Genomic DNA, 24,262 nt, shown 5'->3' with positions numbered 1-24,262 from the left:
TGGGGTGGCCCCATCTCCCTGCAGGGCCTTGCTTGCTGGCAGCTCACCCATCCCAACCAGCGGGTTCGGGGAGGGGCTGGCCAGCCAGCCAGCCAGGGTGCACTCAGGCCTCTCCCTGAGCTGCAGCCCTGGGGATCCGAGCCTTGCCTTTATTCTCTGCGCACTTCGATTTCAGTAAAGGTGAAAGCAATGCGCTTTCAGTGCACAGGCCTCAACATAGTGGAAGAAAAGTGTGGATTTAACACCACCCCTCGGCCCCCTCCTGGCTCCTCCCCACAGCTGTCTTCTCACTATTTAATATTTTTCATCAAAAGCCCCAGGCCAACTATCATCCATTTTTACCTTGTGCTTAATGCTCCTTTCAGCCTCCAGGATAACAATTGACTTTCTACATGCCCAAATTTCACCATTTTAGATAGTTTTCAACTCAATAAGCAGAATACCTTTAAGAGTAAGATTTAATGCTTTATTGCTCTTGATGATAAATCAAAATATGCTTTAGAAATAAAGTTAATTTAATGGAAAATAGGAATATACGCACCAAACCATAAAACCACACTTAACTAAATCACGAGAAAACACTTCATTGCATACAATCACTGTGTCCCCCCTGCTTTGCCTTCGGCGCCGTGATCACACCTGAAATTCTTTCCTTCAGTGGCCGCACACACTGACTTCTTGCAGGACATCATGAAAAAGTGCTTGTGGACGGTGCTGGTGCAACGGCCCTCAGCCGGGGGGCGCTGAGCTCAAGGGCCAGAGGCCACACCCAACAGTGGGAGGTGGGACTCCGGACTCCCCCTTCCTCTCCAGCCTCCGAAAGGCACTCGTTTGGCATATTCTGTTTTGGTGTGTCTAAAACATAACATTTGCATGTATCTAGTAAAGCAACAAGTTTGGGGCAGTAAGTGGAAAGGAGAGGCGATGTTCCAGTTAGGGAGGACCGATAGTGTCAAGGCAGTTGGCAAAGCTGTGGGTGTTGCTGAATGGGGCCCTGTGCGGGCAGCTGACCAGGCTTGGAGGATGAGAGTGGGTTTCAGAGACCTGGATGGCAGCAGGGCTCTTGTGCTGTGGATGGTATGGGGTGTGCATGTGCTCGGCATCCTCGGGGTGGCGGTGGGCCCTGGGTGTGCCAGGCGGGGCTGGGGTGTGGGGTAGGAGGAACGTGGAGGGGGACGGGGGGAGGAGCGTGGAGGGGGGTCGGGGAGGAGCCCCAGCGGCGAAACAGTGTTCTTTTCGACACCCTGCCTGGCTCCACCTGGGGCGTGGGCTCATTCTTAGCGCCCCCTTAACCACATGGGGTGCCTGGGTCTTGACTCTTGAAGGTTCCAGGCTGGGAGGCCCGGGGCTGCCCAGGGGAGTGCGGCGTGGTCCCGGGGCGTCTGGAACACGCGTACCCTCTGCAGGGCAGGGACTGGCAGGGTGACCACTCTCCTGGCCTGGGTGGGCATCCTGGCCTGGCCCGCAGTGCCAGGACCCCCGCTCTCTTTCCTATCGCTCCCATTCCCCAAGTTCCTGTGGGCCCCGACCCTCCCGCCCCCGGCCTGGTTCTCCATGTGAGTGTGAGGCAGAGGCGTTAGAGGGGGAAAACTTCTAGACCCCCGAGTGCTCCCCTTTTATTCCATTTTATTAGTGTTCCTGACACCAGTGTGGGTACAGCAGACGTGGTATCTGGTTAGTAACCCTGCTCCTAACTGCAGAAATAAGTGTAAGTCCACCACGGCCTGGGCTGCATGGATAAGTAAGACGATTCCTGTGGCACTCCCAGAGCCATGCTCTCTGGGCAGAGGGTCAAGGGGCTGGGGCCGGCTCTGAGCAGGACAGACTGCCCGCTGGGCGGGATGGCTCCTTTGGCCAGGGGCTCCTGGGCGGAGGGGCTGGTTCTCCAGGTGAACCTGCTCACCTGGTGGTCTTGGCGGGCTGCTGGGGAGATGGGGTCCACGGGGAGCTCTGAGAAGCTCCCTGAACCAGGGTGTGGGGTTGCCATCACCTTGGGGAGGAAGGAGCAGCTGGCCCCAGAGAGAGGGCAGGGCTACCTCCCCACAGCCGCCCCCAACTCCAGGGGCTTGGCTTTGGTTGGAAACGACATCCAGGCTCCCCCAGCCCTCCCCTGGCAGGGCCAGTCACAGGGCCAGGCAGGCCAATCTGACCTGGCATGGGGGTGGCCCTTGCTGACCAGAGGGGAGCTGTTTTGGAGGGGCTGCTGCAGGCTGGGCTGGACACAGGGTCTTTGATTTGTTGAGGGAGCCATGGACAGTCAGGACAGAGGAAGGCAGAGATCAAAGGCAGAAGCCGGGCTGGCCCTCGGGGAGGAGTCGCAGGGGAGGCAGGGGGCTCCCTCCCAGCCTGGACCCTGACAAGCGGGTGTCTAGTGGTGGCTGGGCGGGCAGCCCTCGTCTCCCTGTGCCTCAGTTGCCGGGCACACTGAGGATGAAGCCCGAGCGATTCTTGGTGAAGTCAGGCTGCGGCTGGTTGAGCCGTGTCTCCACGGAGACTGTGCACTTCTTCCCGTGCAGGCTGCACTGGACCGGGTTGGTGACGTTGACTTGCAGGTGGCGCTTCTCGCTGGAAGAACCGAGAAGAAGACAGGCAGTCAGCAGGCGGCCGGGGCCGGGGGAGTCTCCCGGGCCACACAGGTGCCCCCCGGGCTGGGCGCAGAGAGGGGGAGGATGGGAGAGATGGTGCCTGGCTATACGCCCAAACCAAAGTCAGAGGGGAGCCAGGGCCCAGCTCCCGAGAACCCACACGCGCGGCAGGACAGAGCATGGAGCCACAGCGGAGCCGCAGCCTCGGGCCTGAGGCCAGGGACCAGGGCCTGGGCTTTAGATGTCAGCTGGGGGATGTCGCGGCAAGGGGCTCTGATGTGATCATCAGTTCTTCTGATGGCAAGAGAGAGCCCCAGGGGTGCTGCCTCCAGGGGTAAATGGAGGCTCTTCCCTACCCATGGTCCCCGACAAGAGAAATGCCTTCCGTGAGTCCTGGCTCGGCCCTGCCTGTCGTGGGTCCGGCTGTGAAAACCAGCCTGATGCCAGCGGCCCTGGGGTGGGGGGTGCTGCTCCCACATGGGGTGGCTCTGTGGCTGGCAATGTGGCAGGGAGGGTGAGCGGCGCTTCTACCCACATGGCGGGCAGCTCGTGTGTGCTCCCCAGCCCGGGGGCCACGTGGCTCTCCTGGCCCAGCCGGGGTGCCAGGCGGGGAGGCGGCGCACCTTTTAGGTAGAAGCAGCACCCATCCTCCGGCGCCTTGAGACGCATTGACTGCACTTCAGATGCTGCTTACGTAAGAGCTGGGAGACCTGGCGGCCAGCACGGTCTCACCCTGCGCCTCGAGCCTCGCTGGCTTTCTCAGCGCCGGGAGGTCTGGACCGGCTGGCCCGCCTTCGATTCCCCTGGGGCGCTCTTGGGTGTAGTCAGGTTGGGTTCCCTGGGCGCTCTTGGGTGTAGTCAGGTGGCTGCTCTTGGCAGGGGATGCCAAGGGTCCACCTGGATGGGAAGCCAGGCCAAGGCTGGCACAACTGCACGTCCGCCCAGCCTGGCCCAGGGGAGAGGGAGGCGCTTTCCAGGCCCTGCTGGGCTTGGGTGACACCATCACTCAGACCCTTTACTCTGGAGGAAGAGCACCCTCGGGCAGTGGCGCTCTCAGCCTCTGAGTGCCTGGAACACCAGGCTGGCCTTTGCCGGAGCACTGAGTGGGCAGCCGTGGCCGTGTTCTTAGGGGCTTTCCACATGGCTGTTTACCAGCTTTCTTGTTCAACGTGTTGTTGAAGCAGAAAATGGACAAAGGAAGAGACCCATTGTTATCTCTCATGGGCATTAGGTATCTGCTGCTTAATGTCTCGTCTGCTTCAGCTAAAACCTTGGCTTAGATGGCTATTTTTAACCAGGCTTGGGCATAAAAATAGCAGAGCCCATTGGGGGCAGTGACTCGGGCACCTCTTCATTCCTGTGGGAGCCAGGTTGCTGAGCCTGTGGTCTTGGTGAGGGGCGCTTGGACCCTCCGGACCGAGCAGAGCCCCAGTGCTGCAGCCCTGCTTGCAGTTGGAGATGCCCTGAGTTCCTGCCTATCTTTGTAAGGCTGCTGTGGGGTTTGGGCAGAAGAGAGGGGGTTGAGTAGTTACATGTGTTGAGGGCAGGACGAAGAACCGGCTTTTTGGTCTGAAGAGCTAGGCAGCTAAGCAACTCCCGGCTGATGCCATCCACACTGCCATCAAACAGACAACAGAGTAAGGTAACGTGGACTGAGTCTGACTTGTAGAGGAAGCGAAGAGAATTACCACACGACCCACTTCTGGATATATACGCAAAAGAAGTGAAAACAGGTGTTCAAACTGATATAGGAATGTTTAGAGCAGCATTATTTACAGTAATGCAGAATAAACTTTGGATACATTTCATCCATTTATGATAATAAAGAACCTCTTCAGATAGTGGGCACAGAGAGAACACACTTCAACATAATAAAGGCCATCTATATGGCAAACCCAGAACTCACATCATACTCAGCGGTGAAAAGCTGAGAGCATATTCTCTATGATCAAGAACAAGACAAGAGTGCCCACTCTGGACACTTAACTCAACATGGTTTCGAAAGTCCTAGCCACAGCAGTTAGAGGAGAATGACCACACTGCCCAAAGCAATCTACACACTCACTGCAATCCCAATCAGATTACCAGTGGCATTTTTCATAGAACTAGAACAAGAGTTTTTAAAATTTGGGTCTCCCTGTGGCTCAGCAGTAAAGAGTCCATTCAGTCCCTGGGTTGGGAAGATCCCCTGGAGGAGGGAATGGCAACTGACTCCAGTATTCTTGCCTGGGAAGTCCCATGGACAGAGGAACCTGGTGGGCTACAGTCCATGGGGTTGTCGCACAGTTGGACACGACTGACCAACTGAGCACTCAAAAAAATTTTTTTTGAAAAAACACATGGAAACACAAAAGCCCCTGAAAAACCAAAACAATCTTGAGAAAGAAGAATGGAGCTGGAGGAATCACCCTCCTTGACTTCAGACTATACTACAAAGCTACAGTAATCAAAACAACATGGTACTGGCATAAAAACAGGCATATAGATCAGGAGAGAAAGCCCAGAAATAAACCCACACACTTATGGTCAATCAATCTATGACAAAGGAGGTAAGAATATAATGGAGAAGAGATAGTCTCTTCAATAAGTGGTGCTGAAAAAACTGGACAGTAAAAGAATGAAATTAGAACATAACACTATATACAAAAATAAACTCAAAATGAATTAGACTTAAATGTAACACCAGATACTATAAAACTCCTAACATATGCCTAGGAGTGGGATTTTAGGGTCATAGGGTAACTCTATAGTTTTTAAAGGAACCTCTACTGTCCTTTATAGTGGCTATACCAATTTACAGTCCCACCAAGAATGTAGGAGGGTTTCTTTTTCTCCACCCCCTCTCCAGCATTTAATACTTGTAGATTTTTTGAAGATGGCTATTCTGACTTGTGTGAAGTGATACCTCATTATAGTTTTGATTTATATTTCTCTAAAAATTAGCAACATCAAACATCTTTTCATGTGCCTTTTGGCCATCTGTATGTCTTTGAAGAAATGTCTATTTAGGTCTTCTGCCCATGTTTGATGGGTTGTTTATTGTTTGATATTAAGCTTTATGAGCTGTTTGTATATTTTTGAAATTAATCCCTTTTCAGTAGCATTGTTTGCAGATATTTTCTCCCTTTCTGTAGGTTGTCGTTTCTTTTTGTCTATGGTTTCCTTTGCTGTGCAAAAGCGTTGAGGTTTAATTAGGTCCCATTTGTTTATTTTTGTTTTTATTTCCATTAGGAGACAGATCCTAAAAGATACTGTTACAATTTAGGTCAAAGAGTGTTCTGCCTATGTTTTCCTCTAGGAGTTTTATAGCGCCATCCCACTCCTGGACATATATCTGGAAAACACCGCAATTTAAAAACATACATGCACCCCAGTTCGCTGCAGCACTGCTCACATGGAAGCGAACTGAATTTCCCCTGACCGATGAATGGATAAATAAGATGTGGTACATACACACAACGGAATGTTACTCAGCCATAAAAGGAACGAAATAATGCCCCTTGCAGCAATATGGATGGATGTAGAGATTATCATACTAAGTAAGCGAAGTAATTCAGAGAAAGACAAATGTATGATATCACTTATGTATGGAATCCAAAACTTGGTACAAAGTTTAAAATCTTATTTACAAAACAGAAATTGACATACAGACATAGAAAACAAACCTATGGTTCCCAAAGGGGACAGAGGGGAGGGGGAGAGAGAAATGAGAAGACTGGGATTAATATATACACACTGCTATACATAAAGTAAATAAACAACAAGGACCTCCTATAAAGCACAGAGAACTATATTCAATATCTTATAATAAACTATGATGGAAAATAATCTGAAAAATAATATATACACATATAACTGAATCACTCTGCTGTACACTCAAAACTAACACAACATTGTTAGCTATGCTTTAATAATTTAAAGGTAAAAATAACCCAAACATCTATCAACTGAGGAAGGGACAAACAAATGTGGTCCAATGAAATATTATTTATCCATAAAAAGAATGAAGTAATGATGCCTGCTACAACATGGGTGAACCTTGTTAAGCTAGACAGAAAAAGCTACATGTTATATAATTCCACTCATATGAAATGTCCCGAATAAGCAAATTCATAGAGACAGAAAACATATTAGAGGAGTTGGGGTGTTTCCTTTGATGAAAATATTCTGGAACTAGTCAGTGGTGATGGGTGTACAACATTGAATGCACTAATTGTGACTAATGGTAAATTTTAAGTTAGGGGTATTTTACCAACATTTTTTTTTTTCAAGTGGGTTGATCTAAAGGAAATGTAAGAACTTGTCCTGAAACCGTGTTTTTTTCCTCAGCATTTTAAGTTCAAACCAATATGGTTTGAAGGCCAGCGAGGGGTTTCTTGTGCTTATCTTGAAGACAGACCAGCGCGGGAGGGTCCAAAAGGCAGACAAGGGAGCGGATTCTCCGCAGCTGTCAAGTGACACCTTCTGCTGGAGCTTAACCACACTGGAAATCTTCATGGAACCAGCGCACCCTCCTTAGTTTTTAAAGAAAAGAGCAGATTTGATAGCTGCTGGTGACAGCTGTGATGGAGGCTGCTGGCTGTGAGGGGGAGGGGCTTTCCTCCAGTCTTCTGTTACTGGATTTAATGGCTCAGCAAACTGTGGAATTCGGGGACTTTCATCTCGTTTCATCTGTTCCAAGCCATCATTGCAGACAAATGGCCTTGATCAAGTTACTTTGCTTCCGTTTCCTCCAGTCCTGTGCTCATCAGAGAAATCCATGGGTCAACACAAGACCGGATCTGTGGGCATCCCTTGCAGCGGTGCATTGAAAAGTCCTGCATTAAGTGTGGTGGTGCCAGTGTCCCCAGGGGCTGAACCAGCCCAGAACTCGTCCCCTGTCGTCCAGACCCCTGGTCAGCAGAAGACTCTTGCCCTGCCCCGCAGCAGCCCGGGACTTGAACCACATTCACTCTTTTTTTTTTTTTTAAAAAAGAAAAATTTATTTTGTCTGTGCTAGGTCTTCGTTGCTGCGAGAGGGCTTTCTCTAGTTGCGGTGAGCAGGGAGCTACTCTCGAGTTGGGGTGTGTGGGCTTCTCATCGTGGTGGCTGCTCTTGTTGCAGAGCATGGGCCCTAGATACACGGGCTTCAGTAGTTGCGGTGCAAAGGCTTAGGTGTCCCTCAGCATGTGAGATCTTCCTGGACCAGGGATCAAACCCACGTCCCCTGCATTGGCAAGTGGATTCTTATCCACTGGACCACCAGGGAAGCCCTGCCCTCTGTTCTTGACGGCATCCCCTGCTGGAGCTCTAACATGTGCACTTGAAAGGGAATTGGGATGCGAGTGAGGGGAAGTGCAGAGGGCTGATGCATGGATCCTCTGGGGGAGTGGCCAGCAGTTCCAGAGACTTCGGGGCTAACGCAATGATCTCTGTGTTTGGTCACAGGATGTGGTGGGAGGAAGCTTGCCTTGCACCAAGCACGGGCAGGTCATAAGTAGATGCTTTTCGCAGCGGTGAGACATGTAGTGTTTCACAATAAACCTTAGATTCACCAGGACAGGCCGCCCTCCACCTGCACGCCTCCGGGACACAGTGCAGGGCCTCCAGCTCCCAGGGAGGACAATGGCCCGCTCGTGTCTGCAGCTGTTCCCTACATGTTTCGCTTCCTGCAAGAAGGCAGTCCTTTGACATGAGTCCTTCTGCTCATGTCAAACCGCAGAGGGCAGCTCTTTCAAAATCCTGCTGTAGGAAATGCTACTTCTGTTTTTGTCAGGGTCGAACGGACACCTCGACCACGGTCCCTCCTCCAGCGAGTCTGAGAATCCAAGCGCCCGTGCAGTCTTGAGTGGGGGTGTCACATCTCCTGGCCTGCTGGGTCCTCTCTGGGTTTGTGGCTGGTGAGGGATGGGGGATGACACCATTTAAAAAGTGTTGTTTTTTCTTTTTTTTTTTTGCTTATTTGGCTGCATTGGGTCTTAGTTGCAGCACATGGAGTCTGTAGTTACTCCGAGGCTTGCAGGATCTTATTTTCCAGACGAGGGATGGAACCTGCATCCCCTGAACTGCAAGGTGGATTCTTAACCACTGGGCCACCAGGGAAGTCTAGTGACACCATTTTTATGTAGAAAATAAAACCTCTCCAGTCACTAAATGGTTCTGAGCAGGCAGTGTGTCCTGAGGACCCCATGCAGCCTGCGTTTGCCTCCACGACACCACCTGACGATAGGCTCCCGGTCTGGTGGGACGTGTGGGGTCACACAGCGGGTCACAGGGAACCCCTGTGGCCCTGACACCTCCCCCCAGGCAGGGACACCCTCTCCCAGGGCTCTCCTTTCTTGGCCCCATCACCCATTTCTCCCCCACCCACTCTCCTCCTCTTGGTGGAGATTTACCAAGTACCCACGATGGGCTGGGCTCCGTGCAGAGAAAGTGAACATAAAGAGGGTAGGATGCAGGCCCCGACTTCAAGGCACCCATTCTTTTTCTTTTAAAAAAATTTTTTTTCTCTTGTATGTGTGTGTGCGTGGTCGCTCAGTCATGTCTGACTCTATGCGACCCTTTGGACTGTAGCCTGCCAGGACAGCCAGTTAACACGGTTGTGATGGTTTCCGGTGGACAGCAAAGGAGCTCGATCATACACATACATGTTTCCATTCTCCCCCAGCCCCCCTCCCAATCAAACGGCCACGTAACACTGAGCAGAGCTCCCTGCCTATACGGTAGGTCCTTGTTAAGGCGCCCGTTCTTGACAGGAAGATGGGCAAGTGCTAATGGCCCGAGATACGCACCAGGGCCTCCTGAGCATGGGTGGCTGGCCTGGGATGCCAGAGGGGGTGACGTCAGACGCCTCGAGAAGCGGCAGGAATCGTGCAGGAGCCTGTTTCTGTCTCCTCGCTCCCTAGATGTGTTTATCTTTGGTCCTTTTCATTCTATACGTTCTCCCCCCGTGCCCGGCTTCCCTGGTGGCTCAGTGGTAAAGAATCCACCTGCCAATGCAGGAGACCCGGGTTCGATCCCTGGGTCGGGAAGATCCCCTGGAGAAGGAATGGCAACCCACTCCAGTATTCTTGCCTGGAAAGTCCCGTGGGCAGAGAAGCCTGGCGGCCTACAGGGTCGCAGAGAGCTGGACACCACTGAGTGACTGAGCGCGCACACCTCCATCCTCTCCTCCAGGGTGTCACCCACAACTGTGGTTTCCACAACAGTTACCCCATCAGTGCCCCCTGTCTCAGCCAGAGGCCCAAGCACATAGGTGCAGCCACCGACTAGCAAGTCCCTTGGATGTCCCGCAGACAGCTGAGCCTGTCTGTGTCCAACACTGAGCTCATCCTCTTGGCCCCTTCCCCAACTGCTTCCTTCCTCCTGTCGAGCCTGTCACAGGGAGACGTGTCATCATCCATCCATCACAGGGGCCAGGAAGCCCGGCTCAGCCTGGTCCCTCCTCTGCTCACGTCATTACCGAGTTCTCTTTGATTTCACTTTCTGGGTCTCTCTCCGCTGCCACCCTTACTGCCCAGAACCCCAGCCCCCTTTTCCTACTTGTGAACACAGCCGCCTAACCCAGTCTTCTGTCTTTGGTTTGCCCTGCACTCTGCTTCAAACGTGTCCTCCTCTTTGTCACCAGAGAGATATTTAAAGGCACTAAAAGATGCTGTCATTCTCCTGCTAAAAACCTCTTCAATCATTCCCCAGTGCTTTCCAGAACTGCCTCCTCCCACTCCCCACCCCCAGACCGAGCTGGGTGGGTGCCCCCTGTTCTCTCGAAGCCCCGAGCAGGCAATGGTGCTGCTTCGAACAGTATGATTGGAGCTGACAAGCTCTGCCCATTGTGTACAAATGTCTCCAACATGAACATGCTTCCCCAGGAAGAATATTTAAAATCAAAGTAGAGGTTGCAGGCCAGGAAGGGTGACCCTGCAGGGTCATGAGAAGGACGGGATGGGATGTCAGCAGATGCCACGCTGAGGACGTGCAGGCACCAGGGTCAGCGTGAGGCTGCCGGTCACCGGGAGCCTGCCTCCCAGCGAGGCAGAGAGGCACAGAGCCACGGTGTGAGGAGACACACACAAAAAGGGTTTTCCAGTAAAAAAGAAAAAAGAAAACCTCAAGCTTTCTTCTCTCGACCTCTTGAAAAACAGATCCACTGCAGGTTCCCAAAGGCAGAGCAAACCTGAACACCCAGGGTGAAAAGAGACACCGCTTGCGAGGGAATCACAGGCCTGCTCATCGACTAGGAGGCAAAAATGAAAACACAGACTCATCAAAGGGTTTATGGAAAATATCTGTCAACCTAGAATTCTATCCCTGACCCATCAGCTGAGCAGGAGGCCAACAGAAAGACTTTCTCAGACAGCGGGGGTGAGCCCCGGGGCGTCGGACAAGCTCAGCTCTCGGGTAAAGAAGGACCCTGTCGTTCGTCAGGAAAGACACTGAATCCAGAGGAAAAGAGCGGTGCGGGCGATGTGCTGGGAGCAGACTCACCAGCAAACATGCAGGTCAGTCTCAGTAAGCGGAAAACACAGCACTGATGAAGATGACTGAGGGTTTCAAACCAACGCGGAACAACATCCTGGAGAAGAGCAACGTGAGAGGTGGGGTGTGGTCCCAGGACACTGTTCCAGGGTCCCTGTCTCATCTGGGAGGAGGGTAAGGAGACTGATGAACTTCAGGCTCCACAAACAAGCACAAAAGTAAAGGCAACTGATGGTGAAGGAGAAAGTAAGACTGCAAGGCGCATGTTCCACAGCAGCAGAAGGAAGGGGGAGAACTAAGTCTGCTTCACTTAATGGAAGGAAGGAAAGGCCAGCAAAAGGGGCAAAGAAGGAACCCGGGGACGAGACAACATAAGCCGGCACAGATGTGAACCCCTGTTAACCTCAGACATATTAATACGTCTTTGGTTGTTGTTTAGTTGCCAAGTCGTGTCTGACTCTTTTGCGACCCCATGGATGGTATCGCCCACCAGGCTACTCTGTCCATGGGATTTCCCAGGCAAGAATACTGGATGGGGTTGCCATTTCCTTCTCCAGGGGATCTTCCCGATCCAAGGATTGAACCCGCATCTCCTGCATTGGCAGGCAGATTCTTTATCGCTGAATCACCAGGGAAGCATGTCTTCTGTTACCTGAACTTTCCGGACTGCAGTGTTTCAATATTCACTTACATAACAAATTGCTGGCCACACTCGTTAATTTCTGCAAGAACCACCCCCACCCCCCCACCGCCCCGGTCAATAATGTGTTGAAAGGGAGTTCTCAGACTAAATTGAGAAATGTGGCTAGAAGTCTATTTGCAAGAGACCCATCTCGACCCTAATGACAGAGACAAGTTAAGGGAGAAACCAGACACACAAGGCAAATGCTAATCAAAGGAAGGCTGGCAGGCCGCGCTGCTGCGGGGGAAGAACCGGCGAGATAACCCTCTCCCTTTTCAAGGAGTTGTTCACGAGGAAGATACTCTCCGTAAAAAAAGCAAATCCATTTGTGTGAGATGTGCAACGATATAATGACATGTCCGCATAATATACTTTCACTAAAAACGTACAGATCTGCAGACAATGTTAAAAGAACATGGACTTGAACCCAACTAATAATATAGATTTGAACCAAATACATAAGCTTTGCGCGCTCAACGATACTCAACAATTAGAGAGTACGCATTTTTTGGAATTGGAGTATAACTGCTTTGCATGTTGTGTTAGTTTCTGCTGCACAACAAAGGGAATCAGCTACAAGCATACATATATCCCCTCCCTCCTGGACCCCCCCAAACACCCCACATCCCGCCCTCTAGGTCATCACAGAGCACGGAGCTGAGCCTCCTGCGTGGTACAGCGGCTTCTCAACAGCTGCCTGTTTCACACAAGTTGGTGTATATATGTCAGTGCTAATCTCTCAACGCATCCCGTCCTCTCCTTCCCTCACTGTGTCCACAAGTATGTCCTCTACGTTTGCATCTCTATTCCTGCCCAGCAAATAGGTTCATGGGTGCCATTTTTCTAGATTCCCTATGTGTTTGTTAATATATTTGTTTTTCTTTCTGACTGACTTCATTCTATATGACAGACTCTGGGTCCATCCACATCTCCACAAATGACCCAATTTCGTCCCTTTTTATGGTTGAGTACTATTCCACTGTATATATGCACAACATCTTCTTTATCCTTTCATCTGTTGCTCCCATGTCCTGGCTATTGTAAACAGTGCTGCAATGAGCACTGTGGTACATGTGTCTTTTAAAAAAAATTATTTATTTATTTGACTGTGCTGGGTCTTAGTTTTGGCGTTTGGGATCAAGCTCCTTGACCACGGATCAAACCCAGGCCCCCTGCAGTGAGAGTTCAGAGTCTTAGCCGCTGGGCTGCCAGGGAAGCCCTGCACGTGTGTCTTTTTGAATTATGGTTTTCTCAGGGTATATGCCCAGTAGGGGGATTGCTGGGTCATATAGTAGTATTACACATGACTTTAAAGTGTACTTGGAATAGGTACCATACCCTAAAAAGAAATTCAATAAATACTTAAGAATTAGCATCAGACTGAGACTATCTTATCTGATGATAATACAATACAAATAGAAATCAAATAGAAAGAGACTGTAATAACAATAGTAAGTACTGTATGCTCTTTTACTAAGTGCTTTACAATAGCAACTCATGAGATCCTCATGACAGGACAAAGTAAGTCCCATAGTCAGAAGAGGACATGAGGCCCCAGGAATCTAACTACCCGCCAAGATCAGAAAGCAGAGCCAGATCTGAACCTGAGCATCTGGGCCAGAGCCCAGGCCTGCACCTCTGTGTACCCTGCTACCAAAACAGTCGCTAGAATACAATCATTAGCTCAACTCCCTACTTCCTAAGTGCTTCTGGGAAGTTTTCATCCCCTGATCAAGAGCTCCTAAGGGCAGCTACCTGATACAGAATAGGAGTTCCATAACTGTCTACAGAAAGAATGAATTTTTAAAAGAGACATCATTAAGAAAGCAGATGGGACTCATTTCAATGTCAGACGCTAACCAGAAGACCTAAGGGCAACGTCAAGCCTCTTCAAAGCGGGGTTGATGAGAAGTGAGTTGGAGCCACGGGTGAACCACAGGTGAGCTGGGATCTGGGGCCGCACCTGCCCTCCTGGCACAGTGCTCTGGGCACGACGGTGTGGAGTGTGATTAAGGCATACGAAGAGGCCCCAGGGGTGCTCACCATTCCCGAGATGCTTTCTGAGAGCCAGAGAACCCTTCTGCAAAGTGAATCATTACTTTGCTTTGTAAATCCAAACTCTCACATCCTGGGTGTTCCCTCACCATTGCCGATGACGTTCTCAGGGAGACAAAAATGTTTGTAGGATGACAGACATTTGGACTGATGGATTTTGGAAACATACATGCAAGGTTGGAGAAGTTCCAGGAATTACATCAATGAACATGTTGCCATCTTTTTTTTTTCCTTCTTTTTCGGAGGTTGAATGGAGATGAGCAGACACTGGTTCCATGCACATTTCTTTTTTAAAAATTAACTTTTGGCTGTGCTGTGTCTTCATGGCTGTGCTTGGGCTTCCTCTGCTTGTGGTGGGCGAGGGCTACTCTCTGGCCGCGGTGCACAGGCTTCCCATTGCAGTGGCTTCTCTCGAGGAGCACGTGCTCCAGGGCACGCAGGCAGTTGTGGTACACGGGCTCAGATGCCATGTGGCCTGTGGGGTCTTCGCAGAACAGGGATGGAACCGGTGTCCCCTTTTGCACTGGTAGGAGGATTCTTAACCACTGGACCACCAGGGAAGCCCTCCATGCACATTTCGCAGTAATCCCCTGAGTGATGTGAGCAGATACTTCCCAAGATCACTTAGCTGTTGGTTGGCTATGGCCGGTACAATTAGCAGCATCTCTTGTGTAGCTTTAAGAGGGGTTTAGGGGGAAGGGAGAGCTTGACTATCAAAACCACCCACTTTTAGAGAACTTCCCATGCACTAAGCACTGTCTTCAACATTTTACATACTTCATCTCATTTAATCCTGACCAACACCTTACAAGGCACTGCCATTATGCCCACGCCACAGATGAGGGCACAGAAGCTTAGCAAAGTCAAGGAGCTCCGCACACCTGGAAGGTTGTGGCTGTCTCTTGAGTGACTGCAGCCCTATTCCTCTTAGTCCGCACACTGAGGTATTTGTCCAGTTGTTGTATGGGAGCATTCCTTCTGCTGCACACAATTCTTTAACATATGGAATCTGGTGCTAAAGTTTGGGCATCCTGACCCACAGCCAGGACCCCCATTGTCACCACCTCTCCCCTGCTTCCTGGACACGCATCTGTCTGTTTATGCATCTGGCTGCGCCTGGTCTTAGTTGGAGCAAATGGGATCTTCTATATTCATTGCCGTGTGCAAACTCTAAGCTGTGGCAGTGTAGGATCTAGTTCCCTGACCAGAAATCGAACCCAGGCTTCCAGCATTGGGAGTACACGGAGTCCTAGCCCCTGAACCACCAGGGAAGTCCCGTTCCTGGACACTTTCCACTGATGTTTTCAGGCTTGGTTGACTGCAGGCCATCAAAGAGTGGGTGTGCTCCTGGTGCCTGGAGAATTCGTGCACTTTTAAGAACTACTGTCTGGTGCACCCTGCTGTCTTGACTTTCCAGCTGGAGTCCCTGAGGACTGTTGCTCTCCAGAGGCTCCTGGTTTCTGGTTTTGTCAACCAGAAGGTTCCTATTCTTCGTGTGCTGGTGGCCCTTCCCTGGCAGGGTGGACCGAGGCACTGCTGGATGTGGCCTGGGTGGGCCACATCCTGGGATGGCCAGCGACCGCATTTGCTTCCCTTCCACCAACATCAGGACCTCAGGCGGTGAGGATGCTCCACTTTGCTTTATATTCTTGGAATCTGGACTCTTAACAGGCTGCATTCCTCTGTCCCTCCCCAAATGTCCAAATTGATGCTTTCTGCCGGAGATAATGAAACCTTTCAAAACTGAACGAAAAGGACAAAACCATACCCACTGCTCCCTCAGACATGAGAGAAGAACAGAAAACAGAAGCAAGAAAATAGCACCAAGCCAAACCCCTACCACAAAACAAATGCGACAGCAGCTGTGGGCAGAGCAGCGTCACGGGCCAGGGGCTGGGGCCGCCCCATCACCTCCAACAAGAGGGCGCTGGCTCCGGGGCCCCATCACCTCCAACAAGAGGGCGCTGGCTCCGGGGCCCCATCACCTCCAACAAGAGGGCGCTGGCTCCGGGGCCCCATCACCTCCAACAAGAGGGCGCTGGCTCCGGGGCCTGCGCGTGGCTCCTCTGTGTCCATCTCATCTTCCCTGCCCTCCTCTCTCTTCCCACCTCTTCTCTCTCCTTTTTCTTGGCCTCCCTTCACCTTCTCCTCTCAGTGATTTGCTCTAAAGTCTCTGGGGTTTTATTTTATCAAAAAGTATCTGATTTTTTCCCCTTTGCTCTGTTAAGCTTTTTTTTTTTTTTGGCAACTTTGCTGTTTTCTGCTTTCATTTGTGCTTCTCCTATCCTGACACTTCTGTTAACAGCACCTCCAAAGTTAGCTCTGTCTGTGAACACTGCTGTTTCTTTTCTATTTGCATCATTAATGAAGGTGCTAAATCAGACTGGATTGAACATGAACCAGGAGCCACATCTTCCTTTGAACAGATGATTTAAAAAAAAAAAACAAAACCATTTGATTTATTTATGGCTGTGCTGCTGGGTCTTTGTTGCTGCGTGGGCTTTTCTCGAGTTGTGAGCAGGGGTACTCTGTAGTTGCAGCGTGTGGCCTTCTCGTTGCCGTGGCTTCTCTTGCTGCGGGGCACGGGCTCTGGGGCGAGCAGGCTTCAGCAGTTGCGGCCCCTGGGCTCAACAGCTGTGGCTCCCGGGCTCTAGAGCACGGGCTCAGAGTTGTGGTGCACAAGATGAGTTGTTCCGAGGGATGCGGGATCTTCCCGGATCAGGAATCGAACCCGTGTGTCCTGCATTGTCACGCGGATTCTTTACCCCAGGGAAGTCCAGATGATTTTTAGTGGGTTGTAGAACATCATTCAATATCTGCCTATTTGGTTCATCATTGTCAAAAAGCATCTGAGCTTCTGTTTGTGTGGGGCTGTGGCTTACTGCACAGGGGAGCTTGCAGGACCCCTGTCTCTCCATCTGAAAACTGGACATCTCGGATGGTTTGTGGCTATACACACACACACACACACACACACACACACACACCATAAATTCTAAAAAGAGAGTCATCAAAATAGGCAAATATAAGATGAATGACCTCCCTTGGGCTCAGGGATTCCTCAGCATTATCTCGAAACATGCCCTACATCCAATATCTGAGTCTAAGGCTCTGGGATGCAAGATAAATAATAAAACAGCCTCCATGCTCAAGAAGCTCAGAGTCCAGGGAGGGAGGCCGCCTTGTCCTCAAATGGCTGCTCTATACAGTGCGAACGTCGGCACTGTTAGAGGTCTGCAGGGTGCACTCAGGGAGCACAGGATGGGGGCAGGGAAGTATCCCTGCCTGCTCTCGGCCTGGGTGCCACCTCAAGGGCCGTGGGGGTCCTGGCTTTGCTATGCAGATGCATCTCTCAGTACCCTGGTCCAGAACGTGACCTGATTTCTCTCCCTCACGCTGCTCCCCATGTGTGGAGCGAGGCAGAGCCTGGGGGCGGGGTGCTGAGTCCCGGGGAAACAGGTCCAGCAGTCCTCGCCCACTCCGCGGTCCAGCAGCCTCGCCCAGTCTGGCTGGTGTGTCTCCTCCCTCCGACCACATCCCTCCAGCTCTAATTGTCCTCTCTGCAGCCTACTTGGGCCTCCCCAGCCCAGATCTCGAAGACCCAAAGACAGGAGGCGACCAGCTGTCCCCTGAAGCATGAGGAGGACAAAAGAGACGCCTTGCAGCCAAAAAGTGAAATTGACAGAATACACGGGGGAATGCAAGGGTGGGGGTGTAGTTTACAACGCAGCTGTGTTTGGTGACTGTGGTGCGAGAGAGGCTGGGGTAGATAACAGGCAAGGAGGTTGGGCTTAATTTTGGAGGCAATGGAGACGTTCTTAAGGATTCCTGAGTGGAGAAGACAAAGAATACTTTGTTGGTGCAATTACTGCTATCTGAAATTGACCTATTTGATTCTTGGCTTGTTTACTGTCTTCCTGTGGCCCCCACCCTCTTCCCAAAGGTTAACTCCATAGGAAGGGGCCCTCTTCCATCCTGCCATGTCTGACAGTGTTTGGCATAAGGTAGATACACTTAATAAAAGAATGAATACAGGAAACTGATAGGAAACAAGTGATGTGGAGGACAGACTAAAGGCGGCATTTTTTTTTCAATTTTAAAACATTTTTATATGTATCCTCCTTTTAAACTTCTGTATAGCTGAAAGCACCAATTTTTAAACAAATTTATTACTGGAGTGTAATGGCTTTGCAATGTTGTGCTGGTTTCTGCTATCAGCTCTGTGTACACACATCCCCTCCCTCTTGAGCCTTGCTCCCCGCTCCCCGATTCCACCCTCGAGGGCGTCACAGAGCACCAAGCTGAGTTCCCTGTGCTACATAGCAGCTTCCCACTAAAAGAACAGGACTCAGCCACTTAGCTATTTTACACACAGGTAGTGTATATATGGGCTTCCCTGGTGGCTCAGACGGTAAAGAATCTGAGTGTATATATGTCAGTGCTACTCTCTCAATTTGCCCCACCCTCCACTGCCCCCCTCCAACATCCAGATGTCTGCACTCTATACCTGCATCTCTGTTCCTGCCTTGCCAATAGATTCATCTGTACCATTTTCCTAGATTCCATATATATGCATTAATATACAATATTTTTCTCTTTCTGTTTTCCACTCTGTATGACAGTGTCTGGGTTCATCCACATCACTATAAATGATCCAATTTTGTTCCTTTTTATGGCTGAGTAATATTCCATTGTATATACATATATAACTCATCTTCTTTATCCATTCATCTGTTGATGTACATTTAGGTTGCTTCCATATCCTATCTATTGTAAATAGTGCTTCAATGAACATTAGGGTACATATGTCTGTTTGAATTATGTTTTTCTCAGGGTGTATGTCCAGGAGTGGGGTTGCTGGGTCATATGGTAGTTCTATTTTTGGTTCTTTAAGGAACTTCCATCCTGTTCTCCACAGTGGCTGTATCAATTTACATTCCCACCAACAGTGCAAGAGGTTTCCATTTTCCCCACACCCTCTCCAACATTTATTTCCTGTTTCCAGATTTTCTGATGATAGCCACTCTGACCAGTATAAGGTGATACCTTATTGTAGTTTTGATTTGTATTTCTCTAATGATAAGTGATGTCGACCATCTTCTGTGTATTTGTTGGCCATTTGTATGTCTTCTTTGGAAAAATGTCTATTTAGGTCTTCTGCCCACTTTTTGATTGGGTTTTTCTTTGACATTGAGCTGCATGAGCTGCTTGTATATTTTGGAGATTAATCCTTCGATGGGGGCATTTTAAAGCAGGCAGATCAGGTAGGAAACTGTAAATCAAGGAAGAAGGGCCTGTGGTTGTTAAGAAGGCAGAAACAGGGCAAGTTTGCGAGATGCTTCAGAGCAAGAATTTGGGGACTGACCAGACCTAGACAGTAACAGGGAGCGTCTTCTGCGTTCCTAGGTGCCAGTGTGGGTGATGGAGAAGGAGACAGAGAGTGAGTTTGATTTTGGACAATGTTGAGTTTTGCTTCCTCTGGAAAATGATCCTAAGGGTTTCGCTGCATGTATGAAGACTTACTTGGGAACATATGCCTTTCTGCTCTCTCTCCCTTAAAGGAACGTGTGATCATGAGGGCAGATCATATATCAGAACTGTTTCCCCAGACCTATTCTGTAAGCAAATTCTATTACAAAACAGGTATTTACAATATTATCCTGGTGCTGCGCTATATTAAGTAAATAAGCCTTGAATTTTGACAATTTGGTGTTAAAACAGCATGTGTGGTGGCCTGTTATTCTCGCCCACCTGATGCTCTTTAACATGTCTAACTTAAAAAAATGTATTTATTTATTTGGCTGTGCTGGGTCTTAGTTGTGGCACATGGGGTCTTTTAGTCGCAGCACGTGAACTCTTAGTTGTGGCCTGTGGGATCTAGTTCCCTGACGAGGGGTTGGGCCCCCTGCACTGGGAGCACAGAGTCTTAGCCACTGGATCACCAGGGAAGTCCTACTTTTTATCCAGTGGTCTTCTTTTTGATACTTATCCCACCACTCTTTTCAGGAATTTTTATCTGAAAATGCCCAAACCTCAAAAGCAGCATTCCCAGGAGCAATGATGCAAATTATAAAGGTGGAGTAGTGGGGGGAGGAAAAGAAAGGCCTAATTCTTGCTTTGCGAATAAATGGTCACATTCTCTAGAATTGTAGTGACTATAGGAAGCTGGAAACTAGTCACTGTCCACTGACAACCGGCACATTATGGTTTACTGAACAGTTACGTTCAAGTCCCCATGTAGGGGCGGTCTGCACATCAGACTACTTGCCGAGCTTGGAAAAAGTAATTTCTCATGGATACTAACCAGTCCTTTGGAATTTGGGCTATTATACCCCAGGAGTCAGACATTCCAGCTGGCAACAGCAGCAGGGAAGAGATGGGTACTTCCAGCTTCTGTGTATTTCTAGTAATGTTGCTCAATCAAGACAGGAGACAATAGGCCTGGTGGAGAGAACAGGCCTTTGGAATCTGCCAGTCTAGGGTGCGAATCCAGCTGCATGGCTTTGGGCGATCACATATTCTTTGAAGCTTGGCTTCTTGAACTGGGATAATTAACAGTGGGAATGCTTTCTTCTAAAGGGTTCTGGTGAGAAAGAAAATATACATTGACACCGTGGCTAGGGTGATGCCCGGCTCAGAGAGTAAGTGCCCTTTGAACATCTGTTATGGAGTCAAGTGGTTTTTTTTTTTTAATTATTTATTGTTTATTTGGCTGCATCAGGTCTTAGTTGCGGCACGTGGGATCTTTCACTGTTGTGTGTGGGCTCAGTTGCCCTGCAGCATGTGGGATCTTACTTCTCTGACCAGGGATTGAACCCAAAGGTGGATTCTTAACCACTGGGCCACCAGCGATGTCCCATTAAAAAAAAAAAAAATTATTATTGGGCTGCATGAAGTCTTGGTTGCAGCACGCAGGTTCTTTAGCTGCAGAATAAGGGATCTAGTTCCCTGATTAGGGATCAAACCCAGGCCCCCTGCATTGGGAATGAGAAGTCTTAGCCCATGGACCACCAGGGAAGTTCCCGGGTCAAGTGCTCTAATGATGGAGGTTCTTATGCTTAGAATGTTGGTTAAACAATTGATACAGGGGCTGTAGGGACCCTTGTCCTTGGGCCTCAAGGCCTCTTCACTGGACCACAGATGGCCATTTAAGAATCAACTATGCTACCTCCTACCTAGGGCCGTATTGGTGAAAAAACTTATCAATTCCAGAAGGCCCTTTTCACTTGTTCTTGAGTATTTTAAAATCCTGCCTCAGCAGACAAAAGATACTTTCTTCTTGGGGGTGGATGACACAGTTCCTTTTATGCATTTTCCACCTCACTCTCACTAAGCCTCGCAGCCCATGCAGGCAACCGTAATCCACAGTGTGGAATATCTGATTAGGTAGCACATAGCTGGGGATTCTGTTCTAAGGGGAATTCAACAGGGTTAAAACAGAAGCCACTACCTCATGAACCAACCCAGAACAGTGAGATGAAAAGAAACAAACCGCCCACTTTCTAACACCTGTTTGAGAAAAGAAGGGCTTGAGCTCAGTTATGCTAGCCAAAAAAAAAAAAAAATGTACCCGGACTCACTGTGGTCCTGAAGCCTTTACCACTTGAATGCTTGGGATGGAAAACCCAACCCCTGCTCCAACAGACCCTTTCATGCTGGTAATAACAGAGGCAACCCAGGTCCTTCCATCAGTATGTTCTGCACACATCTTAACAGCTCTGCTTTTCCCCTTCTGCATGTGCTATTTTAAGCTAGAACATAATGCATCAATTTTCAGACTCTTACTCAATGCCACTGCTACAGAACTGAGAACTCGGTAATTTTGTCGGGCGGTGCAGAACAATATTCCAACAGATGAAACGTCCCATGAAGCCCGACTTCCCCATCCCTGGGATGCGGCATCTATTTCTGGCTCTATGATGAGAGGGGAGCCAGTGGCGGTGGTCCAGGCCTGCTTGCCTGGGCGTCCCACATCACAGAAACCATTCGCTGTGTTGCTGCTGCTGGGAGACACATCAAAAGCCCCATGTGGGTCTCGAGACCATTCAACTGCTCTCTTGGGTTTTTAAGTTCCCAGAAATGGGTGGTTTGGATCCGGGCTGGAGCTTGCTGGCTGGTAAAGCAAGTGTGGGGTTCGCTCAGACCACATTTGTGCTTTTTTCCTTGCTACCCTGAAGAACTCCTCTCCACCATCACTAACTTGATTGAAGTGCCTGAGACAAACCCTTAAGACTAACCGGTATCCCAAGAGATTTCAAGGCAAAGTGTCCCCATGTGCCTTCTTGCCAAATTTGCCTTGACCTTGTGGGCAGACACACTGCTAGTGGAAAGTCAATTGCCTCGGATACGCCGGTGGGCAGTTTAGGCAGATTTCCTTGCTGTGTGTGTTGACAGCTTTCGTGGCTTCTAACACAGGCCTTATTTACTGCCTGCCAGGTTACCTGGGACAGACAGTGGAGCAATCTGCTGCTGCGCCTGCTGGCTCGTAATGGGTTAGTCACATTTTCCAGAGATCTACTCTTTCTACCTGGCTGGTATAAACGGGCGGGGCCCCTCCCACCCAGCCCTCCAGATTCTGCTCACTTTAGTACCCATCAATTAAAAAATGGCACAAATTAGACTGAGTGAGTGCATAAGTGATTCTACTGAAAAGTGAGTAACAATAATAACTCGACATCACGGTGTTTGGGCTAAAGAACGAACTCATAGCATCCAGTGATTCAGCCATCCCTGATGGGGACCTTGAATTACTGGCTCAACTTCATCAGCATAAAAACAAACCAAATACGCTCTTCCTCTGGGGCTGGAAGTCAGACACCCTGAGTAATATTTAGGTCACTGCTGCCTGGGCAAGTCTGAAAAATGGTTCATGCCCTGATTAGACAGTTACAGATTTCTTTTAAACGACTGTCAAAGGAGTGGACCCGTGGGCTTTTTAAGGCAAAGAGAGGTTCTATGAGCAGTGGGGAAACAACCCAAAGTTGGCTAAAGTCAGTCATCTCTTTGTTCAGCCTAATGTGTACCAGCATCAGCTTGACAGCTGAAATCGAATCTCTGGGTTTGGTGAGAGTAAGTGTCCCTGCCTCCTCTTGCCTGCATTTCTGGGGTCCCACAGAACCACACGTGATTGAGCATGTGAATCGTGAGAGGAGCATCTGAAAAGCAGTGGTCAGTCCTTGCTCCGAGAGGCTCTGATCAGCTAGTCTGCTTGTGGGTCCCTGGATGTTGGTGTTTTTCTCTCAATTTTATTTATTTTTGGACGTGCAGGGTCTTCATTGCTGTGTACGGGCGTTCTCTAGTTGTGGTGAGCTGGGGCTACTCTCCATTTGCAGTGTGGTGGCTTCTCTTGTTGTGGAGCATGGGCTCCAGGGCACGTGGACTTGAGCAGTCATGGGGCACAGACTCAGTTGCCCCGCGGCATGTGGGATCTTCACGAGCCAGGGATTGAACCTGTGTCCTTTGCATTGGCACGTAGGTTCTTAACAGCTGGACCACCAGGGAAGTCCTGGATGTTGGTGTCTCAAGGCCCTGGGTGGCTTTCCTGCATGTCCCTGCCTCAGAGCACCGACACCTCATCTTTCCCTGGGAAGTACTGGGAGAAGGGCGGCCTGGCCTTGCCTTGGGGCAGGGCTCCAGTCACCTGCTCAGGACTGGCTTGGCAAATGACCGAGTTCCCTTCATTTACGATTTTTTATTATGATTTATGATTTTATTATTATGAGGAGTTTCAGACATATTCCAGATACACAAGAATTATTTAGGACAGCTTCCTAGAGGTACTTCGTAGAGGGAAGATGGAGCCCCTGGAGGGTCACTAAGCTCACAAGAGATGATGGAGATGGGGCCCCTCCTGGTACCCCGGGCTCACTCTCTGGACAGCCTCCAGGCCCCATCACTGACAGAACCTCTTTCTGGTCCACTTCTTATCTTTCTTTATTCAACAGATGCGTACTAAATCCTGCCTGTGTCCTGGCCCCTGAAGATAAGGGACGTGAAAGACAGATGCTGTTCCTTCCCTCACCAAGCTTACAGTCTGGTGTGGAGACACACATAAACAAGAATTACCCACTTATCACTATTTATCCCTAATCCTGGGACGCACTCTGAACGTAAAAAGTGCAGAATGCTTTGGAATCACGTGGTGGGACGCCTACTCCGGTCTCATCTACTCTTGGGGGAATCAGGGGAAGAGTTCCCTAGCAGGATGCGCAGTTTCACTTACTGTTTATTGGCGCAGGCATTGTTCTGTGCGCACACAGCTGACACATGCATACATATCCGTACCTATCACTGAGGACTGACTTGAAAGCAAAACCCCAGCCTTTAACCATCTGAAAGTCATACTTTTCATTTTGGATGTGGGAATGATGACGACGGTGTGTGATGGAAGCAAGATGGTGCTGGAGTGTCATTGACTCATGACCCTGATGACAGTGGTTCAGGGTTTCTGGCTGTTAATCAGTGTTTCATCATTTGCATGGTAGGT

At 49.7% G+C, this 24,262-nt stretch overlaps 2 protein-coding genes across 2 annotated transcripts in view; one reads left to right on the top strand and one right to left on the bottom strand.

Moving 5' to 3' along the window:
* The window catches only part of CDK5R1 (cyclin dependent kinase 5 regulatory subunit 1), a 50,778-nt gene that overhangs the window by 4,606 nt on the left and 21,910 nt on the right, over nucleotides 1-24,262 (top strand). The window lies entirely within an intron of this gene.
* The window catches only part of MYO1D (myosin ID), a 363,713-nt gene continuing 339,903 nt past the window's right edge, over nucleotides 453-24,262 (bottom strand). The window contains exon 22 of the mRNA XM_061142813.1: nucleotides 453-2,565. Within this exon, the coding sequence (XP_060998796.1) occupies nucleotides 2,409-2,565 (157 nt within the window). The 3' untranslated portion in view covers nucleotides 453-2,408. The remainder of the gene's footprint in view (nucleotides 2,566-24,262) is intronic.

Source organism: Dama dama, chromosome 5 (assembly GCF_033118175.1).
Source record: "Dama dama isolate Ldn47 chromosome 5, ASM3311817v1, whole genome shotgun sequence".
Lineage (NCBI taxonomy): Eukaryota > Metazoa > Chordata > Mammalia > Artiodactyla > Cervidae > Dama > Dama dama.
This window is presented reverse-complemented; position numbering and strand designations above follow the sequence as displayed.